The following is a 25121-nucleotide window of genomic DNA, read 5'->3' as shown; positions in this document are numbered from 1 at the left end:
GCTACATGTATCAGATACTGTGAGATTATTGTGCTAAATAAACGTACACAGCCTCTTGTCTTCATGTCCTACATGACAAAACATTGACGCATTACGCAGGTGGTAGCCATCACCATGGGCGTAACCTGTACCACAGTCCTTGGAGTGGTCTGCATTCTGGGCACTCTGACGACCATTGCCCAGGGTCTACGTGTGGGAGCCTTCAATGCAAAGGTATTTGGGGTCACCAAGGCAGGGAAACCCCACGTGATGGATGTCCTGGCAAAAGTGAGTGTTATATATATATATATTTATCTTCAGTTTAACGTCTATTCACTATAAGTGTTTTTAGACGGAAAGGAGTAAGGAAGTGGATAAAGGAAAGGGAATGCATGTGAATATTAGTGTAAAAAGTATTCATGTTATGTATCAGAGGAAAAATATATTATAAGAAAAAGGTCTAAAGAGATTGTGGTGTGTATTGAATGAGGTGTCATGGGAAGGAGAGTATGTATATGCATATCAACAAGTATTAACCTACAACAATGTAAATATAGATAACAACATTAATTATAACACATCAAAGGAGGATACCAACTGGACTGGAGTTTAAAATTTCCGAAAACATTCTAAGCAATGAATAATCATTCAAAATCTTTTCAGTGGCTAATGAAATATCGGAAGTAAAGTCATCAACTATATCTTTAGGAATTAAATGTCATATGCTCGGACAATGAATGAGTAGATGACTTAGTCATTTGCTTACCGCATATACATTTTATATTTTTAGAAAATTTTGTACGAAAGGCATTTAAACGAATTCTATACATTAGGCTTGTAATTTGTCTTGAATGTGCTGCTGGTATCAAATTTAGAAAATGTTTGGGATTAGCTGCATTCTTTGTGTTTACACAACATTGGTAATGTTGATTATTTGAATCTATAATTAATTTCTTAAATCGATTTCTAGATACATTTTCTATACAACTAATGTATTCATGTAGATCTAACTGGATGTCAAGTTGTATTGCGCCTTTGAAATTACGTGCTGCTCTTCTAGCTGCTTGGTCTACCCACTCATTTGAAGATATTCCACAGTGCGAAGGTACCCAACAGAAAGTTATTTTAATGCCCTGTTTTGTCAGTTGGTGAATAATACATTTTATTTCCATTGTTATCTCAATTCGCTTCTTTGAATTTGGAGATTCTATAGCTTGTAATACTGACTTCGAGTCTACACATAATAGAGTTTCACTGACAGTTTTCGGAATGCCTGAAATATAATTTAAGGCCATAAGTATGGCTATAAGTTCAGCTGTGAAAATGGAATATTGTCTACCAATATAGTATAATTTTTCTATTCTAAATGAAGGAATTACAAAATATATATATGTGTGTGTGTACATGCTTGCAGTTGCATACATTAAAAAGAAAAGAAAGGAGTGGTGCTGTACTGTAACAATGTGCTCTTACCATGAAGAGCAGCCTGAATTTTGCTCAGAGAAATCGGTTGTGACAATTTGCGCGCGCGCACGCACACACACACACACACACACACACACACACACCCCAAACATACATATTGCTTGATACTATGTAGTTCATCCAGGACATTTATCTTTGTATGGTTTAAATAAGTATAGTAGGGTGCAAACAATAGATTTTGAACACACCTGTAAAATGTTAATGAAAAAAGTATTAGCATTTCTTATTGATATCTTCAAAAGAGGTGATTGGTGTGATGAGGCAAGAGGTGATTGGTGTGATGAGGCTGGTAGCAGGGAAGTGGGGGGGGGGGGGGGGGAAGGTATCACTTAAAATTAAAATAGTTGGGTTTGTTTTTTTTCCTGAGAAATTGAAAAAGCACAGCAATATTTTTTCACAAGTCAGTAATTTGCCCATAAATGAAACGTGACTCAGACTGTAAACTTCTACTGCAATACACTTTGCTGATACAGACAGCTTACTGAGTGGTACATGACCTGTCAGTCTGAAGTTAAAGATGGCTGATGCTGTGACTTCCACCAGTTCCAGTAGACGCTATTGATTGTGTGTGTGTGTGTGTGTGTGTGTGTGTGTGCAGATAGCAGCACGGTATGACATCTTGTTACTACAGGAGATTAAGGACTCTTCAGGTCAGGCAATTCTGCAACTTCTCCAAAGAATCAAACAGTGAGCACTTTTGAAATGACTTTTACATCATCATACTCACTGTATTGTTGTTAAAATCATAACCTCTGTATGTATTTGAGGGGAGTGCATAGATTTTTATTTATTTCAATATGCGTTGCTACATTGGTTAAAAAAAAAAAAAAAAGCTAAATGTTATTGACTTATCTTGGATTCCAAGCTGTTTCATTTTTTCACATATTCCAGGCAAAAGATCCATTTTTGATAGAATTTGAAAACACAGTGAATGGGTTGCCTCTTTCATTTTTGACTCACTTGTGTAAACAAAGTGAGTCTATGTTTTAACCCGGTGTTCGGTTGTCTGTGTGTGTGTCCGTGGTAAACTTTGACATTTTCTCTGCAAATACTTTTTCAGTTGACACCAAATTTGGCATGAAAATAGGAAAAATTCAGTTCTTTCTAGTCATCTTGTTCAAAACAATATTGCACCTCTGGGATGGGCACAAAAAAATTAAAAGAAGCCTAATTATATGCAAACTGCATTACTGTTATATTTATATTTTTTGTATTCTCTAAACTTGGCACTTTGACCTCTTATTCTGACACAACAACAAGAGCAGTCATTATTATCATTTTTTGTTCAAACAGGAACTTCTTTTGCTAAGCATGGAATTTTTATTTATTTTGCAAACGTTTGGTGCAGATAGTAAAAAAGGGAAATTACTCTGTAATTAATGCTAGGGGACTTAATTTATCACAAGTGAGTCTTGAAGGCCTTGCCTCTCTTGTTACTTGAAGAGTTGACACTTTGAAAGAGTGATAGCTTGCAAATTTTTCTACGTCCAGCATACAAACTCAGCAACATAGATTTGGAGAACAAGCAGAGATATTTTAATTTTTATACCCCCTTTGTTCAGTAATGAGCGACAGTTTCAGTTTGAGATTGTCAAGAAGGCGTCACTGCATTTGGACAGTATGCTACACCACATCTCTGGCAGATGCCTGACCAGCAGCAGAACCCAACACGCTTAGTCAGGCCTTGAGTGCATGCATTTTTGTACCTATCAGAGGGGGTTTCTTCTGCAGAATTTTGCCAGAGAACAACTATTTTGTTGCCATGGGTTCTATTTCAATGTGCCAAGTGCGTGCTGCACACGGGACCAGGGTGTTTATCATCTCATCCGAATAACTAGATGCTCGGTTTGATTTTTGTAGTCAAACTTTGGGGGGGGGGGGGGGGGGGGGGGGGGACAGGAGCAGGAATTGAACAGGCGCTATAGCCGAGTAGTTAAAGTGTTGGACTTTCGATCTGAGGGTCCCGGGATCAAATCACAGTGACGGCGCCTGGTGGATAAAGGGTGGAGATTTTTCCGATCTCCCAGGTCAACATATGTGCAGACCTGCCAGTGCCTGAACCCCCTGCGTGTGTATACGCAAGCAGAAGATCAAATACGCACGTTAAAGATCCTGTAATCCATGTCAGCGTTCAGTGGGATATGGAAACAAGAACATACCCAGCATGCACACCCCCGAAAACGGAGTATGGCTGCCTACATGGCGGGGTAAAAACGGTCATACACGTAAAAGCCCACTCGTGTGCATACGAGTGAACGCAGAAGAAGTAGTAGTTGCCATGGGTTTTATTTCATTGTGCCAAGTGCGTGCTGCACACGGGACCAGGGTGTTTATCATCTCATCCGAATAACTCGATGCTTGGTTTGATTTTTCTAGTCAAACTTGGGAGGGGGGAGTTTGGGCGGAGGGGGTAGTGGGGGCGGGGGGGGGGGGGGAGCAGGAGCAGGAATTGAACCCAGACCCGCATGTACACTGTACTGACAGACAGATGTCTTTACCATTCTGCCACCCTCTTCCACATTTCACATGAACAGCAGCACAGAATCGGCACCACAGAGCTCTGTGTCTCTGTTCCAGGGACCATGGCATCACCATGAGCATGAACATCAGCGAGCGCCTTGGACGTACTTCATCCAAGGAACAGTATGCCTTCATGTACAGGTGTGGTTTTGTCGTTCAGCCACTTCTTTTAACCGGGCAGTTGGTGTGTGTTTGCTGATTTATGGAAGAATTAGTGGAATATGTTTATAGTCAACACTAATAGCGTTAAGTTTTGTGATCTAAAGTGCACAGTGTGTATGTGTGTAGGGAGGTGGTAGGGGGGATGAACGGCAGGGGGGGGAGGGGAGGAGCTTGTGCATATTGTGTGTGTGTAACTGTTTTTAAGCAATGTAATAACAATTGCAATGGACATCAACTCAAATTCCAATTTTTTGCTAGATAGCTGCCAGCCTCCAATTAACCCCTTCACTGCTAGTACGTTTTGCTATGGCGTATGCTGAGAAAATTTTCAGAAAAACAAGAAAAACACGCCAATGATTTTAATTTGCTTATATTTCAAAAAGTACTGAAGATAAGTGCATAAAAGTATATATCAAATGAAAGGAAAATGAACCAAGATTTTGTTTTTGATACTCACATGTTCAAATAATGAGTCAATCTAACAGAAAAATTCCATAAAATGCATTAATAAAAAAAATTGGGACTGTCATTCCACCATGTAGGTGCTACAATATCAACCAGGTTCTCAATCTGTCTTTCTTGTGACTGTTGTGATCAACCACACACACTGTCAAGGCTGAGCAACAGTGTCCAGGTGCATAAGACACCAAAACAGTCCACACAAAGAATGAAAAGGGTGTACTCACCCAGGATCTAACGCCAGTAAAAACCCAGTGTGTGGTACTTGCAGAAACAGTCTTCAAGACACAGTGCTGGTTTGCTGGGGCAGTCTGGGCAGTAGAACCCCACATCCTTTCTTTGTCCTTTCTTCCAGCAGACTCTGCACCTCCTTTGTGGCCAGGCCTTCTGTGGGGTAGGTGGGATGAAGTGTCGTCCACACAAGACAAACAGCGTGGTCATCTTTAGCAGTGTCTTGGTCACCAAAAATCATGGCACTAATTACATCCTTCTGAAGTCCAGGAGTGTACTGTTGTTGCCTGCTTTTTTGTAGAGGATGTGTGCATTCAGCATGGCAATTTGTAGAAAATGCACACACAGCTATTTGTACCACTTCAGGGTTTTCCTTGTGACATTGTAGGGATGCAGTTGTTGGTCATGATGGTCCATGGCACCCATGTTTTTGTTGTAATCCAGAATTGCTGGAGGCTTGTTTACTGCCCTTTGGTCTTGCTGTTGCTGGTCTTCAGCTGTAGGTTTGTGGCAAGTTGTCAACTCCAGATGATCCAGGATGAACATCATGATCATCACCATGCTGCATACCTGAAACACATTGCATAAAAGACTAAGTTTGTTGGGTTTTGGGTTTGGTTTTTGGTTTTTACATATAAAAAGATCATGAAATGGTACCATTTTATTTCTGATTGTTTTCAGAAGCTGAAATACAAACACACACATACCTACCCCACCCCCCACCCCAAACCCCCAAAACACACACACACTGAAACTGGTTCATGGTATGCCACACCCCCTTCATTCTCTCTTTCTCATACAAAACAAAATGACAACACACACACACACACACACACACACACACTTCTACAAGTGTTGCATTTACAAAGTAATTTAGGCATACAGTTCTGTATATCATTCTCTGATTTCAGTTTTATAAACATCATCTCCCCCCCCCCCCCTCTCTCTCTCTCTCTCACTCACACACACACCACACACACACAACAACAACAACAACAATAACAACAACAGCAACAAACCAATACACACTCAGGAACGAACACACAGAAAGCTGCAGGCGAGCGACACACGCTGTCATCAACAATGAGCCAGCCAGCAAGCCACGCCCCCCTGGGCTGTGATGGTCACAGTACCCACGTGACTGACTGACTCTCACTCACATTCACTGATCAGTGACTGACGAAGCCACTTACCACAGCTAACACATTCAAAACACACACAATGCAGTCATATTCATTGTTACAACAAACAGAAAGCAAACAATAAACTGACAAACCTCGAAAACACCCACCTGCATCTTGAATCAGCTGAGCTTGTCTGTCTTCAGTTTCGTCAATAACTCCACCTCCCACCCCCCTGCACTGTCAAAATCAGCGTCTTCGGCATCAACTTCACGCAGTTCTGTCTCATTCAGTCCACAATCTTCATCTCTACTGTTTGCATCACGAAAGAATTCTTTCAATACAAGTGCAAGTGTTGGGGTTTGTCTGCGTTCAGCCATGGCTTTGCAAACACAACTTGAGCTTCGTACAAACTTGCAAAACTTTCGCCATAAATATGACAATCCAATGAATAATTTTAGCTTATGGAACTCAGGAGATAAAGAGCTATCAGGGGAGCTAATTTAATGGTTAGCAGACTGTATTTTCTGTAATGCGGGACTCGAAACATAGAACGTTGTAACATGACGTACGGCGCACGTCAATACAGCATTGCTGAGCGACATTTCATGACGTACGCCGTACGTCAACAGCGCAGTCAAGAGGTTAAGGAGTGACAGTGAAAATGTAATGAGAAAGGAAGTTTATTTTATTAGGAAGAAGACTGCAGCAACAGAAGGTCTAATGAAAGGGTGGCAAAGTGAAAGAGTACTGGTAACAATTCTAGAGGCTCCCTCCTCCAGACCAGCCCCCCCACACACACACACACACACACACAAACACACCAGCTGCCCTCTCCTTTGGCAACCTCATTTAAAAGCAGATCAGTAAAAGCTTTGTACAGCATATAATATGATGGAGCACCAGGATTAAATGCCACTCAGATGTCTGAAGTCTTTATTTTTGGTCATTTTGAACTGTGCTAAAAAAAAATAAAAATAAAAAACGGTTTAAATAAACTCATTGAGCCCTGCACCTGAGCATTTCTCTGGCTTCAAAATTTATCTTTAATGGTTTTTCACTTTAATACATATGCATAAACCACAAAGGGAAGTAACTTCTTCAGTATTTCTGGAGGTGTCCAGATGTACTTTGGAGGGAAAACAGTATATGTTGTGCTTTTTTTTTTCTGCATGAAAACGTGCTGAAGCTGTATAAACTCTCGTGGGCTGCATGGGTTAACTGTTTGTTTCCCCAGACAGGACCGAGGTCTGTCTGTCGTCGACTCCCTGCACTTTGACGATGGAGATGAAGCGACCGAGGAGGATCTGTTTCAGCGAGAGCCGTACATCGTGCGGTTTCAGGCTTCCCAGTGTGGTATGTTCCTGATTTTACCGCACGTTCTTGTGTCGTTGTTGGCGCGTTGTTACTGTGGTTGGCAGTGGTGGTGGTGGTGTTTCGCTTTGCCTGCTGTGGTCTCCCTACACCATATATCCAGATTTTCTAGAGGGTTGGTTTATGTGTGTTGCATTTTAGCTCATGGCATTATATTGATCATTGCCTTTTTGTGCATTCCCCCCCCAACCCCTCCCGAAAGAGATTGACATAACATTTATGTGATGTTGGTTTTTTTTGTTTTGTGTTTTTGTTTTTTGCAGTTACTTTTCAGCCACCACTATTTTTCACCTCGGTTCTCTCTCTCATTACTTTGCCTCACCACTTCAGTGATAATGATAGCTCAGTGACCTGATTAGTATGGATATCTGGTTTGGTTTCTGATTAACACATCCAAGCAGACTGGAGCAAGTGGTTCTGTCTGCTAAGACCAGATTTGTTGTGCACATTGGGGATATTGAAGGTGTTCTTTTCGGTACATCAGTGTTTTGTGTGTATGTGTGAATACATGTCTGGGCATTTTTCATTGTTTTTCTCTGACTTGTCCATCTCCTTGAATACATTTGTAATATGAAAATGAATGTGAACACCTATTTTCTCCTTAAGAAATTAAATTCACTTTAAAATAGAAGTCTGAATACCAACTTTAACTCTCTCCATACAAAAGGCGAAAGAGACGACGTTAACAGCGTTTCTCCCCAATTACCACCATCAAAATATTACAAGCGGAAGGCTCTTACACTGAAGAAGTAAATGTTGGCAAAGAATACAACAATTCGGACGATGGAAGCTAAAGGTTGGGTCATTCAGACACCCACTGGACATCCGAGGGGTCTGTGTAGAGGAGAAGAGAGGACTGGCCGTACTGAGTGAGTTAACTCATTAAGATGAGATGATAAACCCAGGTCCTGTATACAGCATACACTTAGGTAGTACACATGAAACAACCCACAGTAAGGAAAGTGTTGTCCCTGGCAAAATCAAGTTGAGAACTCCACTTTGATAGGAAAAGAAATACACTTACAGACAGAAAAAAAAAAAGCAACAAAAGAATGGGTGGCACTGTATTGCAGCGACATGCTATCCCTCTGGAAGAGCAGCCTGAATTTCACACAGAGAAATCTGTTTTGACAGAGAGTAATGCAACAATATTTTTCTCTCTGCAGTGGTGCCATACACAAAACGAAAATTGGATGCGACAGAGAGTAATGCAACTCGAAATGTTTTATTGTGCAGTGGTGCCAGACACAGAGAGAAATCTGTTGCGACAGAGTAATGCAACACACTATTTTTCTCTGTGTTTGTGCAGTGGTGCCATCCACAGAGAGAAATCTGTTGCAACAGAGAGTAATGCAACACTATTTTTCTCTGTGTTTGTGCAGTGGTGCCATACGCAGAGAGAAATCTGTTGCGACAGAGTAATGCAACACACTATTTTTCTGTGTTTGTGCAGTGGTGCCAGACACAGAGAAATCTGTTGCGACAGAGTAATGCAACACACTATTTTTCTGTGTTTGTGCAGTGGTGCCAGACACAGAGAGAAATCTGTTGCGACAGAGTAATGCAACACACTATTTTTCTCTGTTTGTGCAGTGGTGCCAGACACACAGAGAGAAATCTGTTGCGACAGAGAGTAATGCAACACACTATTTTTTCTGTTTTTGCAGTGGTGCCAGACACAGAGAGAAATCTGTTGCAACAGAGTAATGCAACACACTATTTTTCTCTGTTTGTGCAGTGGTGCCAGACACGCAGAGAGAAATCTGTTGCGACAGAGAGTAATGCAACACACTATTTTTCTCTGTGCAGTGGTGCCAGACTTCAGCCTTGTGGCTCTGCACACCATGCCGACCCAGACAGTGGAGGAGCTGAAGGCCCTGCCCCAGGTGGTGCAGCATGTGAAAGATGTCTGGGACACGGACAACGTCCTGGTGCTGGGAGACCTCAACGCTGACTGCAGGTACGTGCCCAAGAGAGACTGGCCCCACATCGCCATACGTCATGACGATGACTTCTGGTGGGCCATAGGGGACGATGAGGACACCACCGTCAGCAACAACACGGACTGCGCTTATGACAGGTGAAATGTTGGGGTTGTGTGTTTGTGTGTGTGTGGGGGGGGGGGGGGTATTCCATTGTATCAACCCATCAGAATATATTTTGAATATTGGGCTGGTTTTAGTGTGTGTGGTTTTTTTATGTGTTCCATTGTATCACCCTGTTACAGTATATTTCTCTGTGTGAAGAAATTCAGTGGTTTTGATGGGGATTGTTTCAGTACTGACTTTCTGTGTGAAAAACACTCCCCAGCACCAAGTATTTTGGAAACAATGCTCTGTCACAGGCTTTGGTTCATGTCAGAACAACACAACAGACTTGTTCACTTCAAACTCGGTCAGGAGGCAAAGGTTAAGTCATTGTTCTGTTGGTGGGGGACTGGCTGCAGCTGTCGAGCTTTGTAACATGTTAAAAACTTTGTTCTTGTCAACATGACCCCTCGATGTTGACAGAAGTTGCCTGTGGTGGCGCACTCTCTAGTCAACAAACGTCACCTGTGGTGGTGAAAGAGTTAAGTTATTGAATTACTCTTTGTCAGAGCAGGTTTCTGTGTGTGAAATTTGGGCTGCTCTCCCCAGGGAGAGTGCATTGCTGCAGCACAGCATCACCCCCTTTGTTTTTTCCTGACTTTTTTTGCCTTTCAAAGTGGATTCTTCTATAAAATTTTGCCAGGGACAACTCTTGTTATGGGTTCTTTTACGTGCGCTAAGTGCATGCTACACACAGAACCTTGGTTTGTCATCTCATCTAAAGGACTATCATCCAGACCGCCACTCATGGTCTGGTGGAGGGAAAAGCACTGGTGAGTTTGGGGTTCGATCCTGTGCGCTCAGATTCTCTCGCCTCCTGGGCAGACATTACCATTAGACCACCACCATTCCGCATGATATATGATTCTGATGGGATACACGGTAACAAACTGCCAAGGTGATGTGACATGAACATATTGATTTATTAACTGCAGTGTTTCTTATTGGCATCAGTGGTTGAAAGGTCTTGTGATCCTATACAAATGTTGTCAGAAACATGCAGATTTCTTCGTCACAACAAAAAAAAAAGGTAAGTTTGACCCAATCGAATAGATAACAGAGAATTCATCTCACCCACAAACCCACTTGACATGCATGTGTTTTAACTCTCTCCATACGAACGGTGAAAGAGAAGACGTTAACAGCGTTTCACCCCAATTACCACCATCAAAATATTGCAAGTGGAAGGCTCTCATACTGAAGAGGTGAATGTTGACAAAGAATACAATTCTGACGACGGAAGCTAAAGGTTGGGTCATTCAGACACCCACTGGACATCCGAGGGGTCTGTGTAGAGGAGAAGAGAGGACTGGCCGTACTGAGTGAGTTAATATCCAGATGTGCAAAGAGAATTCCCCTCACCTTCAGATCCAGTTGATGTGCATGTGTTTGATAAGGATATGGATACTTATGTCGTATGACGGGTGCAATAGCCAAATGGTTAAAGCACTGGACTTTCAATCTGAGGGTCCTGGGTTCGAATCTTGGTGGACCTGGTGGGTAAAGGGTGGAGATTTTTCCAATCTCCCAGCTCAACATATGTGCAGACCTGCTAGTGCCTGAACTCCCTTCGTGTGTATGCGCATGCAGAAGATCAAATACGCACGTTAAAGATTCTGTAATCCATGTCAGCGTTAGGTGGGTTACGGAAACAAGAATATACCCAGCATGCACACCCCCGAAAACAGACTATGGCTGCCTACATGGCGGGGTAAATAAAAAACAAACGGTCATACACGTAAAATATTACATGTCTGTCTGAGTGTGTATGTGTGTGCGTCTGAAATCTGATTGAATGACAAAGGAAACGAATGATGAGCACCCAGTGGCAGCCGTCAGTCGGCTCTACCCAGGTAGGCAGCCTGTGGTGCAAATGTCCCCGTGTATGTAAAGCGCTTAGAGCTTGGTCTCTGACCGAGGATAGGTGCTATAGAAGTATCCACATCAATCAATCAAACCTATCCTCAGTTGGAAACCAAGCTCTATGCGCTTTACAAACATGGGGTCATTTGCATAACAGGCTGCCTATGGCCTTCATGGTCGGCTGGGCTCTAAGCAATATTTTTAATTTAATTTTTAACAGGCTGCCTACCTGTGTAGAGCCCCCTGACAGCTGCCGTCAGATGCTCATCATTCATTTCTTCTGTCGTTCAATCAGGTTTCAGTCATGCACACACATGGACATACTCATACAGACACGTAACATTTTACGTGTATGACTGGTTTGTTCATGTACCCTGCCATGTAGGCAGCAATACTTGTTTTAAGGGGATGTGCATGCTGGGATTACAGGATCTTTTGACGTGGGTATTTGATCTGTGTGCGTATACACATGAAGGGGGTTTCAGGCACTAGCAAGTCTGCACATATGTTGACCTGGGAAATTGGAAAAATCTTCACTTTTTACCCACCAGGCGCTGTTACAGGGATTTGAACCCGGGACCCTCAGATTGAAAGACCAACACTTGAACCACTTGACTATTGCGACATCCAGGTGTGCTGTGACGTCCAGGTGTGCTGTGACGTCCAGGTGTGCTGTGTGTTCTGATGTCGAGGTATGTGTGCTGTGACGTCCAGGTGTGCTGTGACGTCCAGGTGTGCTGCTGTGACATCCAGGTGTGCTGTGACGTCCAGGTGTGCTGTGTGTTTTGATGTCGAGGTATGTGTGCTGTGACGTCCAGGTGTGCTGTGTGGTTTTGATGTTGAGGTACGTGTGCTGTGACATGCAGGTGTGCTGTGTGTTGTGACATGCAGGTGTGTTGTGGGCAGGTTCATTGTGGCAGGGAAGACTCTACGGGACGCCGTGATTAATGAGACTGTGCAGGTCTTTGACTTCCAGACACAGTATGGCCTGTCTTCAGATCAGGTCAGGCTTTCAAATTATTAATATTATGAGCATTTACGCTTAATCTTGAAAATAATCTATAGGCATTTACAAATAGCACAGACATGTAAATATTAAAAAGGAAAACATCGAACCCAAGATACAAACATTATTAAATCATTCATCCCTACACCACCACCACACACACACCCAGTCATACACACACATCATAATTTGTATACAGTCAAAAGTACAACCTATAAATTCTGAAACTCTAACTTGTTCACTAAGTCAGTTTATGTTCATACTGGAAAGGGATAAGCTGTTCAGAATTATTCCAGAAGGGAAAGGTGGGACTTCAGACTGGATCTGAAAGACTGCAGCAAAGATAAGTGATGGAGAGGCTGAGGAAGTTATTCCAAAGAATGGCATTGTTTTGCGTGCGTGTGTGTGTGTGTCCTGTCACTTTTTTTTTTTTTTAAATACTTATCAAATCTTGTCTTTCGAAACAATTAAACGATAATCATGGACTTGTTACTGTGTGCAGGATACAGTGATTTTTTCTTCTGTATTCAGATCTTCAGCATTAAATATCAGTTTTAATTTTTTCTCCCAACCATCACATTTCCAAACAAATAGATACCATGTGATAACCACTGTACCTGTTGTTCCTGTGGCAAACATTTTCTCTGCGACATTATAGCAGATGCATGATGACATTGGTGTTTCCATGCTGACCTTTACTGCTAAAGGTCAAGGTGGTGAGGTTTTTTTTATTTTTTTTTTTTTAAAGTATTGGTTTTCTCAAGATTTGTAAACAGTATAAAATCACTTTGCCAGGATTGTTTGTGTGAGTGTCTTCGGTGAACTTTAACAAACTGTCTTTGCATCCACAGGTAGAAAAGGAAATAAATTTGATTAAATGATGGGTATGCATAACACCTTTCCAGTCACCTTTTTTTTTTCTGATGAAACTGTGAGAGGTCAAGGTCATTTGGCAAAATATGCATTTAGCAAGCACATCAACTGTTACAAAGGCATGGTGGTGGTGGTTTTTGTTTTTACATTTTGTCTTAAGGACAGAAGAATGAACTAAGACCAAGACTGAGAATAAAATGATTTATTATAAAAAAAATATATAAAAAAAAACTGTTGGGAGGGGGTTGTGGGGGGTATATAGAAGAGGTAATTTGAGTGATACAAGTCTAAAACCTCGTCAGTTGACTCTCTCAGACTTTGGTCCAATTCGCAGACCAATTCTGAGTTTAGCTCTTAGACTATTATCAAATTCATTACGGACCAAGTATTGTTCTAATGTCAAGTGCATATGCCTTAGTAACCTGACAATTGAGCATATAATTTTTCACTGTAGCTTGATGAAGCCTTTTGTACACAAAAGTGTCTTCACAAGTGACTGAGAACGTTGATGTTTTTGACTTTTTGCATTCATTGTTTCACTTGTCAGTTTAACAACTTCTCTTTTACGAAATCCTTAAGTAATTTCTTGTAACTGTATTTAGAGTGTTTTTTTGTCCGAATTTCACCCACATTTTTACCCTCATTTGCCCAGTTTCTCCCAACCCTCCATTCATCCACATCTCCCACCCCTTCTAATGGATAATACTCAGATGTATTCATAAATACTTTAACAGAATGTCTTCAATCACCGATATGTGTGACCGGACATTAAACAAAATTCCTCCTCCTCCTTGAGTGATGCAAGGCAAGAAGTTTATTTCACGTACCTCCTGGGGTCATATAAACATTAACCATGCCTATATAAACCCCACACAAACAAAATAGGAACAATAAAAGGAAGGATTTTTTGTTTTTATTTTAAATGGTTTCTGTGTGGAACAAGAGGATGCAGAGGCTGTGACACTGAACCCACATTAATGTTGTTGTGCAGGCACTGGAGGTCAGTGACCACTTCCCCATAGAACTGACGCTACGGGATAAAGACACCAACAGCAGAGGGGCCAGTGGGGCCGTGTCCATGGTGCAACTTGTGAAGCGGGCCTGGCAGGCAGTGGTGAAGAAACTGTCCCGCTGGAGGGCCAACTCTGACCTGTGACAGATGGATGTGGGTTTTTCCAGAATCGTGGAGGTGTGCATGGGCAAAATATTTGATTGGCAGCATGACTGAGGTACGGATATGCTTTGCAGGTTGTGTGTGGGGTCAACATTTTTGCATATCAGACTTGAAATGTGCAGCATTATGGTGATCTGTTTGTGGCAATGTGCAAACATTGCGAAGTTAAGATGTTTTTACTGAGAAATCCATACACACAAATCTTACTAGTGTGTACACTGTTGAAATCCAGCTAGGATGTCCAACATTGTTTAAAGATTGATAATGCAGGACATCCTGTACCACTGAGCATCCAGCAAATACCCTTTTGCTCAAGTGGGTCCCATAACTTTTCTTTTTAAAGGAATTTTGGCACCTAACTTGAAGCCTTCCTCTAAGATGTCATGGATATGCATCTGTTGTGCTCACCCCAGTGTCATGCAGGAGAGTACACATGCTCGATATCAGTATATGGTCTTGCAGGCAGTATGGGTTCATCAGTATTGGCTGACAGCTAAACTGCTTGGTAAGCTGACCAAATACAGTAACTCGTGTAAAATAGAAAATAGCATGCATGGCTCACTGCATTTATAAAGTTGTTTATTTTTTTTTTTAATCACTTCACGATTTTGCGACTTGAGCAGCTTTGTGTGAAGCACCACAGTTGTGTTCTGCTTTTGTATCCATTTGTTATCATTGAAATTTTGCACAATGCTCAGGGCCTATCGCTTTTTTCCCCCCACCTCAGGAAATGATTAAGGTGGTGTGTATTTTCTCCTAGTGTACATTCCTTCAGATATGACATTCCCTTTTTGAGAAACTATACATAACCCAGATCACTGTAATAGGCCATATATCAGGGCTGTCCAGCTATGAACTGATTTATCTCTTCTGTATGTTTCAGAATTGTTTATGAACCAATGCTAACTTTAAAACTGACATTTAATTACACATACTTAACCGTGACCCAACTAGTGCAGACTCCGGCAGGGGTCTGACATTCCTGTCCTGTGCAAACTACTATCCGCCTATGCGGAGCAGACGAAACTACGGCCGATAACCTCCCAGAAGTAGGTAACCTCCCCTTTGTCCCACTGCTTATCGCCCTCTTTTTCCGGAAGCCATCATGACTCCTGTACCTGTGCTCTTCATACGGCTAAGTTTTTTTCGTATTTTCTGTCAATTCTCTGGCGTTCTTGTTTGTGGTCAAATTATGTCTCCAACCATGTCACATAATTATGTAGCTCGATTGGGGAATCGTGCTAAAATTAAGGCGCGATCGCAATCGATTCGCTGACACTCTGGGCCCTCTACTCCGGGCCCTCTCAACAACGCCAACCCGCCGCCTTCTCCACTTCCTCCGGTCCCTCCGGTCGACTCCAGACCTCCGCCACCTCCTACACCTCCTCTGGTGACTTCTAGAGGTTTGTGGTCACACACTCAGGTCAGTGTTACCTTTCATGTCATTTTTATCGATCCGCGAACTCACTCGACACGATCCGCGTTTTCTCGGCCCTGCCAGTCAACAGTGTACGAGTCGATCTCCTCTATCTCTTTACCATATCATATCACAGTTGCACCAATGGAATGGCCACAATCCCTTGGGGGGGGGGGGGGCAGCTTGTCTTGGATCCGCACGTTAGACTGGGCCCTATGTGCGATGCGTCCGTGGTGGCGGCCGTACATCGGATCACGCGACCCCCCACGCGGCATGCCTCGACCGTCTCGGATCCAACAACGACCGAGGCGTGTAGGGATGCCCTCCCCTGGTGTAGGGAGGAAGGTGGACCACTAGGGGACACGCTTGCCCATACGCTTGCACCCCCCTCCTTGTCCGGATCACCCGATCCAAGGGAGGCAACCCCTGCTTCGGCACCCTTGCCGGTGACTGCCGCAGTTATTTCCCTTGCACCGGCACTGCTCCTCGCCTTCAGTGCGAGTGTGTGCACGGTCCTACCAAGCTATGCGGTGATGACCCCATCTGCCACACCGCCGAGTGCTGCTGTTTGGTGTCTCAGCAAGCTACTCAACCAAACAATCAGCAACTCATCGCTAAACTTGCTGCAGCAATTATGCACCACTCTGCCTTCCGGTGCCGCGCCTTGCGCCCACGGAGCAGGTATGTGCACGCCCCATTGGAACTTCGGCAGTGTTGGATTCTTCTGCCCCATTGCCTAACTCTGCTGTTTCCCAGACTGATATTGGCACTTCCACGTTGGAGTACCTCTTATATCATATCATATATCAATATCAATATCAAGGCGTGCAAGCCTGACAAGGCCTTTTACCCGCTTGAAGTGGGGAAGAAAAAGAGAGTCCCCACGTATGTCTTGCATTTTTCAATATTGAGTGCGCAGTGCTTGAAAAATCAGAAAATATGTAAATGAGTTTTGTTTTTAAAGTTTTCACAGTGAATATCAAGATAATTCTTAAATGTATTAATAACTCGATCCTGCCTCTCGGCAGTGCTCGGGCCGATCTTGTCATCACTTTATCCGTCAACACACAACAACTGACAACTGAACGTCAGTCCTCTCGCTACATTCATACACATTTCTGCTTTCACTTATAGATGTGTACTTATCCATCGGTATACACATGTGTATGTGCTTATGGGATAGGTTCAGACGACTTTCATATTAACATGTACAATTATATTTCTGTCTCTATTCATTGAGATTCCCTACATAGCAATATAGGCACACTTGCGGCCTTCTGTTCACAATGCCCAGAACTCTCTGCCTCTATGTACTGGCACTTTATTCATATGTGTATGTACATCTCATATGTAGGTGCATGGACAGATTCCTTTCCATTGATGATTATGCACACTTACTTGGGTATATCTGTGCACGCTACACGTATGCTTATACAGCCGCTTATTTCTTGTGTCTCGATCTCTTGTCATTGGCATACTTCTGACATCACTTGAGCTGATGGAAGTTTTTATTCCCTTGGCACATACATGTATTCATTTTCATAAATTCATCCCTACCTTGCTTTTGCAGGATGACTGCACTCAAAAAAAAAAAAAAAAATTTTTTTTTTTTTTAAATAAATAAAAAATAATAGCCTCATTCACGCCTGAATGTATGCTCCTTCACATTTCAGTAGTGGCTGGTCCTTAGGGATCCACACACCCTTCACACCCACAGGGCTAAGAATGCCTCTCTTGGTGCAAGGACGGACAAGGCAACCCAACTCATTTGCCTGCAACAATCACCCATAAGGCTGGAGATGCACAAGGAAGGATGAGGCAGTCCAACTTAGAGGTGCCACTCTGGACACGCATGCCTTTCATTCCTTCCAAGTTTGTAAGGCATCCCTTCTTTCTCCCCTTGCCTACAACAACCCTTGGTTTGCACCACTGTGATTGTGACAAAAGCTCCACACAGGCCCTACATCCTAGCCAGCCTTCCCATGAAGGTGTCTATCTTGCCTTACAAGTTTTAGCGGACCCAAAAACTGCCCACTGGGCAGGTGACAATCACCCTCAGCCCATCTCTTCTACTCCTCTCTAGTAGCAGAAGGCCTGGGTCAATTGTTTTCCTCTACATTTGGGAGAAAGGCATATTGACGAGGACGGATGCGTCCCACAAAGCACAACGAACCGTCCATTAGCCACAGGGGTGTACCTTTCTGCCCACTCATACCAGCACGGCAGATGCCGCATTCAAGCACATCAGTTCACCCCATCACCTTGCTTGAACACAAATCCAGCATCAACGTCTCAAACAATTGGCGTTTGAAAGCACTTTCTGCACTTAGTCTTCCCTGCCCAATCCTTTCGGCCTCTACACACAACCACTGCTGTGGTTACAGATGGCCATTCCTCCTCAAGCACGGTCTTTCCAATGAGACACTTCCAGAGGTTTCTAGCCTAGGCAGGCTATCCCATCATGGAGCCCCAGCCTTCAGTCAAGGGCCTGTCAGAGGATGACTTTGTTGTCACTTCGGAAGCAAGCACCATGTCTTTCTGACACAGTTGCACCACAAGACCCCGTCAACTCTTTCCGTCTTCCTTACATTGCAACATAATCTGCATGGTGAACACCTTCGTCCCTGAAGCACACAGCAGCTGTTTCCTGATTTACCCATGCTGATTGGTGTCCTCCTAGGAACAGTATATGATAATCAGTCATGTACGACAGTCTCCATCAGAACAGCAGAGGAGGCATCTGCTGTCCAGTCTATTCGGGCTGGAATTCGATTATACAATTTATAGTAGAGTGTGTTTTGTCCAAGTTGCATCCCCGGTCCCTCAATCAAGAGGGCCTTGGGACGGTTCCCAAAGGCTACTTAGGCCTAAGGCTACAGCACTAAGTCCCAGTGCAATTTGACTTCTAGTTTGAAGTGAAATTCATGAAAGACTAAGCTGCAAATGATTTCCCTTTGCAATTAAGAAACCACTGATAATACAGCTCTCACCTTGCAGTTGGCCATACTAAAAACGTATGTCAGATCTCTTCACTATCTTTTTCCCCCTACCCTTTTCCCTGCAGGGTTTCATTTACAACTATGGGTAACAGACTGTTTGCAGAACATTTCCTGTCATAAGGAAAACAAAAAAAATTAGTGATTCACTAGTTTTCACCGGGCACTTTGTGGCACTAAGATGGGAAGGGTTGGTTTGGCTTGCACCTCTGGATGCTGCTGCAAATTGAGCTGACACTGCAGAAAACAGTAATTTGGATACTGCAAAATTGAACTACCTTTTTTGCACTTATCACTGCAGAACTTTTTCATGGTACCAACAATTGACAAAGCTTAAGTGGACGGAATGTCTGAACATAAGATAAGGTAATTCAGGCCTTCAGTTTGAAAACTGGCCTGTCACTGTATGGATAACATGGGGGAAATATTGGCCTTGTCACACCGCATGAAAACTGGACATCAACAGGGAATACAGGCTTAGTCACAGCATGAAAACTGAACAGGCTTAGTCACACCATGAAAACTGGACATCAACAGGGAATACAGGCTGCCACAGCATGAAAACTGGACATCAACAGGGAATACAGGCTTAGTCACAGCATGAAAACTGGACATCAACAGGGAATACAGGCTTAGTCACACCATGAAAACTGGACATCAACAGGGAATACAGGCTTAGTCACACCATGTAGAACTGGACATCAACAGGAAATAAGGCTTAGTCACACCATATAAAACTGGACATCAACAGGGAATACAGGCTTTAGTCACACCATGAAAACTGGACATCGACAGGAATACAGGCTTAGTCACACCATGAAAACTGGACATCGACAGGGAATACAGGCTTAGTCACTGCATGTAAACTGGACATCAACAGGGAATACAGGCTCTGTCACAGCATGAAAACTGAACAGGGAATACAGGCTTAGTCACAGCATGAAAACTGGACATCAACAGGGAATACAGGCTTAGTCACAGCATGAAAACTGGACAACAGGAATACAGGTTTAGTCACACCATGTAAAACTGGACATCAACAGGAAATACAGGCTTAGTCACACCATATAAAACTGGACATCAACAGGGAATACAGGCTTAATCACTGCATGAAAACTGGACATCGACAGGAATTCAGGCTTAGTCACACAATGAAAACTGGACACCAACAGGGAATACAGGCTTAGTCACAGCATGAAAACTGGACAACAGGCTTAGTCACAGCATGAAAACTGGACATCAACAGGGAATACAGGCACAGTCATACCATGAAAAACTGGACATCAACAGGGAATACAGGCTTAGTCACACCATGTAAAACTGGACATCAACAGGAAATACAGGCTTAGTCACAAAATGAAAACTGGACATCAACAGGGAATACAGGCTTAGTCACAGCATGAAAACTGGACATCAATAGGGAATACAGGCTCAGTCACAGCATGAAAACTGGACATCAACAGGGAATACAGGCTTAGTCACACCATGTAAAACTGGACATCAACAGGGAATACAGGCACAGTCACACCATGAAAACTGAACAACAGGGAATACTGGCTTAATCACTGCATGAAAACTGGACATCGACAGGAATACAGGCTTTAGTCACACCATGTAAAACTGGACATCAACAGGGAATACAGGCTTAGTCACACCATGTAAAACTGGACATCAACAGGGAATACAGGCTCAGTCACTGCATAAAAACTGGGCATCAACAGGGAATACAAGCTTAGTCACACCATGAAAACTGGACATCAACAATGAATACAGGCTGAGTCACTGCATGTAAACTGGACATCAACAGGGAATACAGGCTGTCACACCATGAAAACTGGACATCAACAGGGAATACAGGCTTAGTCATTGCATGTAAACTGGACATCAACAGGGAATACAGGCTCCGTCACAGCATGAAAACTGAACAGGGAATACAGGCTTAGTCACACCACGTAAAACTGGACATCAACAGGGAATACAGGCACAGTCACACCATGAAAACTGGACATCAACAGGGAATACAGGCTTAATCACTGCATGAAAACTGGACATCGACAGGAATACAGGCTTAGTCACACCATGAAAACTGGACATCAACAGGGAATACAGGCTTTAGTCACACCATGTAAAACTGGACATCAACAGGGAATACAGGCTTAGTCACACCATATAAAACTGGACATCAACAGGGAATACAGGCTTAGTCACACCATGAAAACTGGACAACAGGGAATACAGGCTCAGTCACTGCATAAAAACTGGACATCAACAGGGAATACAAGCTTAGTCACACCATGAAAACTGGACATCAACAATGAATACAGGCTGAGTCACTGCATGTAAACTGGACATCAACAGGGAATACAGGCTTAGTCACACCATGTAAAACTGGACATCAACAGGGAATACAGGCTTAGTCACACCATGAAAACTGGACATCAACAGGGAATACAGGCTCAGTCACACCATGAAAACTGGACAACAGGGAATACAGGCTTAGTCACACCATGTAAAACTGGACATCAACAGGGAATACAGGCTTAGTGACACCATGTAAAACTGGACATCAACAGGGAATACAGGCTTAATCACTGCATGAAAACTGGACATCGACAGGAATACAGGCTTAGTCACACCATGAAAACTGGACATTAACAGGGAATACAGGCTTTAGTCACACCATGAAAACTGGACAACAGGGAATACAGGCTCAGTCACTGCATGAAAACTGGACATCAACAGGGAATACAGGCTTAGTCACACCATGTAAAACTGGACATCAACAGGAAATACAGGCTTAGTCACACCATATAAAACTGGACATCAACAGGGAATACAGGCTTAGTCACAGCATGAAAACTGGACATCAACAGGGAATACAGGCTTTAGTCACACCATGAAAACTGGACATCAACAGGAATACAGGCTTAGTCACATCATGAAAACTGGACATCAACAGGGAATACAGGCTTTAGTCACACCATGTAAAACTGGACATCAACAGGGAATACAGGCTTAGTCACACCATATAAAACTGGACATCAACAGGGAATACAGGCTTAGTCATACCATGAAAACTGGACAACAGGGAATACAGGCTCAGTCACTGCATAAAAACTGGACATCAACAGGGAATACAAGCTTAGTCACACCATGAAAACTGGACAACAATGAATACAGGCTGAGTCACTGCATGTAAACTGGACATCAACAGGGAATACAGGCTTAGTCACACCATGTAAAACTGGACATCAACAGGGAATACAGGCTTAGTCACACCATGAAAACTGGACATCAACAGGGAATACAGGCTCAGTCACACCATGAAAACTGAACAGGGAATACAGGCTTAGTCACACCATGTAAAACTGGACATCAACAGGGAATACAGGCTTAGTGACACCATGTAGAACTGGACATCAACAGGGAATACAGGCTTAATCACTGCATGAAAACTGGACATCAACAGGAATACAAGCTTTAGTCACACCATGAAAACTGGACAACAGGAATACAGGTTTAGTCACACCATGAAAACTGAACAGGGAATACAGGCTCAGTCACTGCATGAAAACTGGACATCAACAGGGAATACAGGCTTAATCACTGTATGAAAACTGGACATCAACAGGGAATACAGGCTTAGTCACACCATATAAAACTGGACATCAACAGGGAATACAGGCTTAGTCACACCATGAAAACAGGACAACTGGGAATACAGGCTTAGTTACACCATGAAAACTGGACAACAGGGAATACAGGCTTTAGTCACACCATGAAAACTGGACATCAACAGGAATACAGGCTTAGTCACATCATGAAAACTGGACATCAACAGGGAATACAGGCTTTAGTCACACCATGTAAAACTGGACATCAACAGGGAATACAGGCTTAGTCACACCATGAAAACTGGACATCAAAAGGGAATACAGGCTTAGTCACACCATGAAAACTGGACAACAACAGGGAATACAGGCTGTCACACCATGAAAACTGGACATCAACAGGGAATACAGGCTTAGTCACACCATGAAAACTGGACATCAACAGGGAATACAAGCTTAGTCACACCATGAAAACTGGACATCAACAATGAATACAGGCTTAGTCACAGCATGAAAACTGGACATCAACAGGGAATACAGGCTGTCACTGCATGTAAACTGGACATCAACAGGGAATACAGGCTTACTCACACCATGTAAAACTGGACATCAACAGGGAATACAGGCTTAGTCACACCATATAAAACTGGACATCAACAGGGAATACAAGCTTAGTCAAACCATGAAAACTGGACATCAACAATGAATACAGGCTGAGTCACTGCATGTAAACTGGACATCAACAGGGAATACAGGCTTAGTCACACCATGTAAAACTGGACATCAACAGGGAATACAGGCTTAGTCACACCATGAAAACTGGACATCAACAGGGAATACAGGCTCAGTCACACCATGAAAACTGGACATCAACAGGGAATACAGGCTTAGTCACTGCATGTAAACTGGACATCAACAGGGAATACAGGCTTAGTCACACCATGAAAACTGAACAGGGAATACAGGCTTAGTCACACCATGAAAACTGGACATCAACAGGGAATACAGGCTTAGTCACAGCATGAAAACTGGACATCAACAGGAAATACAGGCTTAGTGACAGCATGAAAACTGGACATCAACAGGGAATACAGGCTTAGTCACACCATATAAAACTGGACATCAACAGGGAATACAGGCTTAGTCACAGCATGAAAACTGGACATCAACAGGGAATACAGGCTTAGTCACAGCATGAAAACTGGACATCAACAGGAATACAGGCTTTAGTCACACCATGAAAACTGGACATCAACAGGAATACAGGCTTAGTCACACCATATAAAACTGGACATCAACAGGGAATACAGGCTTAGTCACACCATGAAAACTGGACAACAGGGAATACAGGCTTAGTCACACCATGTAAAACTGGACATCAACAGGGAATACAGGCTTTAGTCACACCATGTAAAACTGGACATCAACAGGGAATACAGGCTTAGTCACACAGCATGAAAACTGGACATCAACAGGGAATACAGGCTTTAGTCACACCATGAAAACTGGACATCAACAGGGAATACAGGCTTAGTCACACCATGAAAACTGGACATCAACAGGGAATACAAGCTTAGTCACACCATGAAAACTGGACATCAACAGGGAATACAGGCTTAGTCACACCATGAAAACTGGACATCAACAGGGAATACAGGCTGTCACTGCATGTAAACTGGACATCAACAGGGAATACAGGCTTAGTCACACCACGTAAAACTGGACATCAACAGGGAATACAGGCACAGTCACACCATGAAAACTGGACATCAACAGGGAATACAGGCTTAATCACTGCATGAAAACTGGACATCGACAGGAATACAGGCTTAGTCACACCATGAAAACTGGACATCAACAGGGAATACAGGCTTTAGTCACACCATGTAAAACTGGACATCAACAGGGAATACAGGCTTAGTCACACCATGAAAACTGGACATCGACAGGGAATACAAGCTTAGTCACACCATGAAAACTGGACATCAACAATGAATACAGGCTGAGTCACTGCATGTAAACTGGACATCAACAGGAAATACAGGCTTAGTCACTGCATGTAAACTGGACATCAACAGGGAATACAGGCTTAGTCACACCATGAAAACTGGACATCAACAGGGAATACAGGCTTAGTCACACCATGAAAACTGGACATCAACAGGGAATACAGGCTTAGTCACACCATGAAAACTGGACATCAACAGGGAATACAGGCTTAGTGACACCATGTAAAACTGGACATCAACAGGGAATACAGGCTTAGTCACAGCATGAAAACTGGACATCAACTGGGAATACAGGCTTAGTCACAGCATGAAAACTGGACATCAACAGGGAATACAGGCTTAGTCAAACCATGTAAAACTGGACATCAACAGGGAATACAGGCTTAGTCACACCATGTAAAACTGGACATCAACAGGGAATACAGGCTTAGTCACAGCATGAAAACTGGACATCAACAGGGAATACAGGCTTAGTCAAACCATGTAAAACTGGACATCAACAGGGAATACAGGCTGTCACAGCATGAAAACTGAACATGGAGAAACATTCACTGCATGAAAACTGGGCATCAACATGAAGAAACATTCACTGCATGAAAACAGAACATGGAGAAACATTCACAGCATGAAAATTGGACATCAACATGGAGAAACATTCACTGCATGAAAACTGGACATCAACAGGGAATACAGGCTTAGTCACACCATGAAAACTGAACATGGAGAAACATTCACTGCATGATAACTGGGCATA

At 43.0% G+C, this 25121-nt stretch overlaps 1 protein-coding gene across 4 annotated transcripts in view; it reads left to right on the top strand.

Moving 5' to 3' along the window:
* Nucleotides 1–16803, top strand: part of LOC143284830 (deoxyribonuclease-1-like) — a 126165-nt gene extending 109362 nt beyond the window's left edge. For all 4 annotated transcript variants that reach the window (XM_076591890.1, XM_076591889.1, XM_076591887.1 and 1 more), the window contains 7 exons: nt 100–267; nt 2063–2151; nt 4042–4125; nt 7195–7313; nt 9141–9411; nt 12188–12284; nt 14152–16803. In XM_076591890.1, the coding sequence (XP_076448005.1) occupies nt 115–267; nt 2063–2151; nt 4042–4125; nt 7195–7313; nt 9141–9411; nt 12188–12284; nt 14152–14316 (978 nt within the window). In that variant the 5' untranslated portion in view covers nt 100–114 and the 3' untranslated portion in view covers nt 14317–16803. The remainder of the gene's footprint in view (nt 1–99; nt 268–2062; nt 2152–4041; nt 4126–7194; nt 7314–9140; nt 9412–12187; nt 12285–14151) is intronic.
* Nucleotides 16804–25121: the final 8318 nt, after the last annotated feature.

This window comes from Babylonia areolata, chromosome 8, assembly GCF_041734735.1.
Source record: "Babylonia areolata isolate BAREFJ2019XMU chromosome 8, ASM4173473v1, whole genome shotgun sequence".
Classification (NCBI taxonomy): Eukaryota; Metazoa; Mollusca; class Gastropoda; order Neogastropoda; family Buccinidae; genus Babylonia; species Babylonia areolata.
This window is presented reverse-complemented; position numbering and strand designations above follow the sequence as displayed.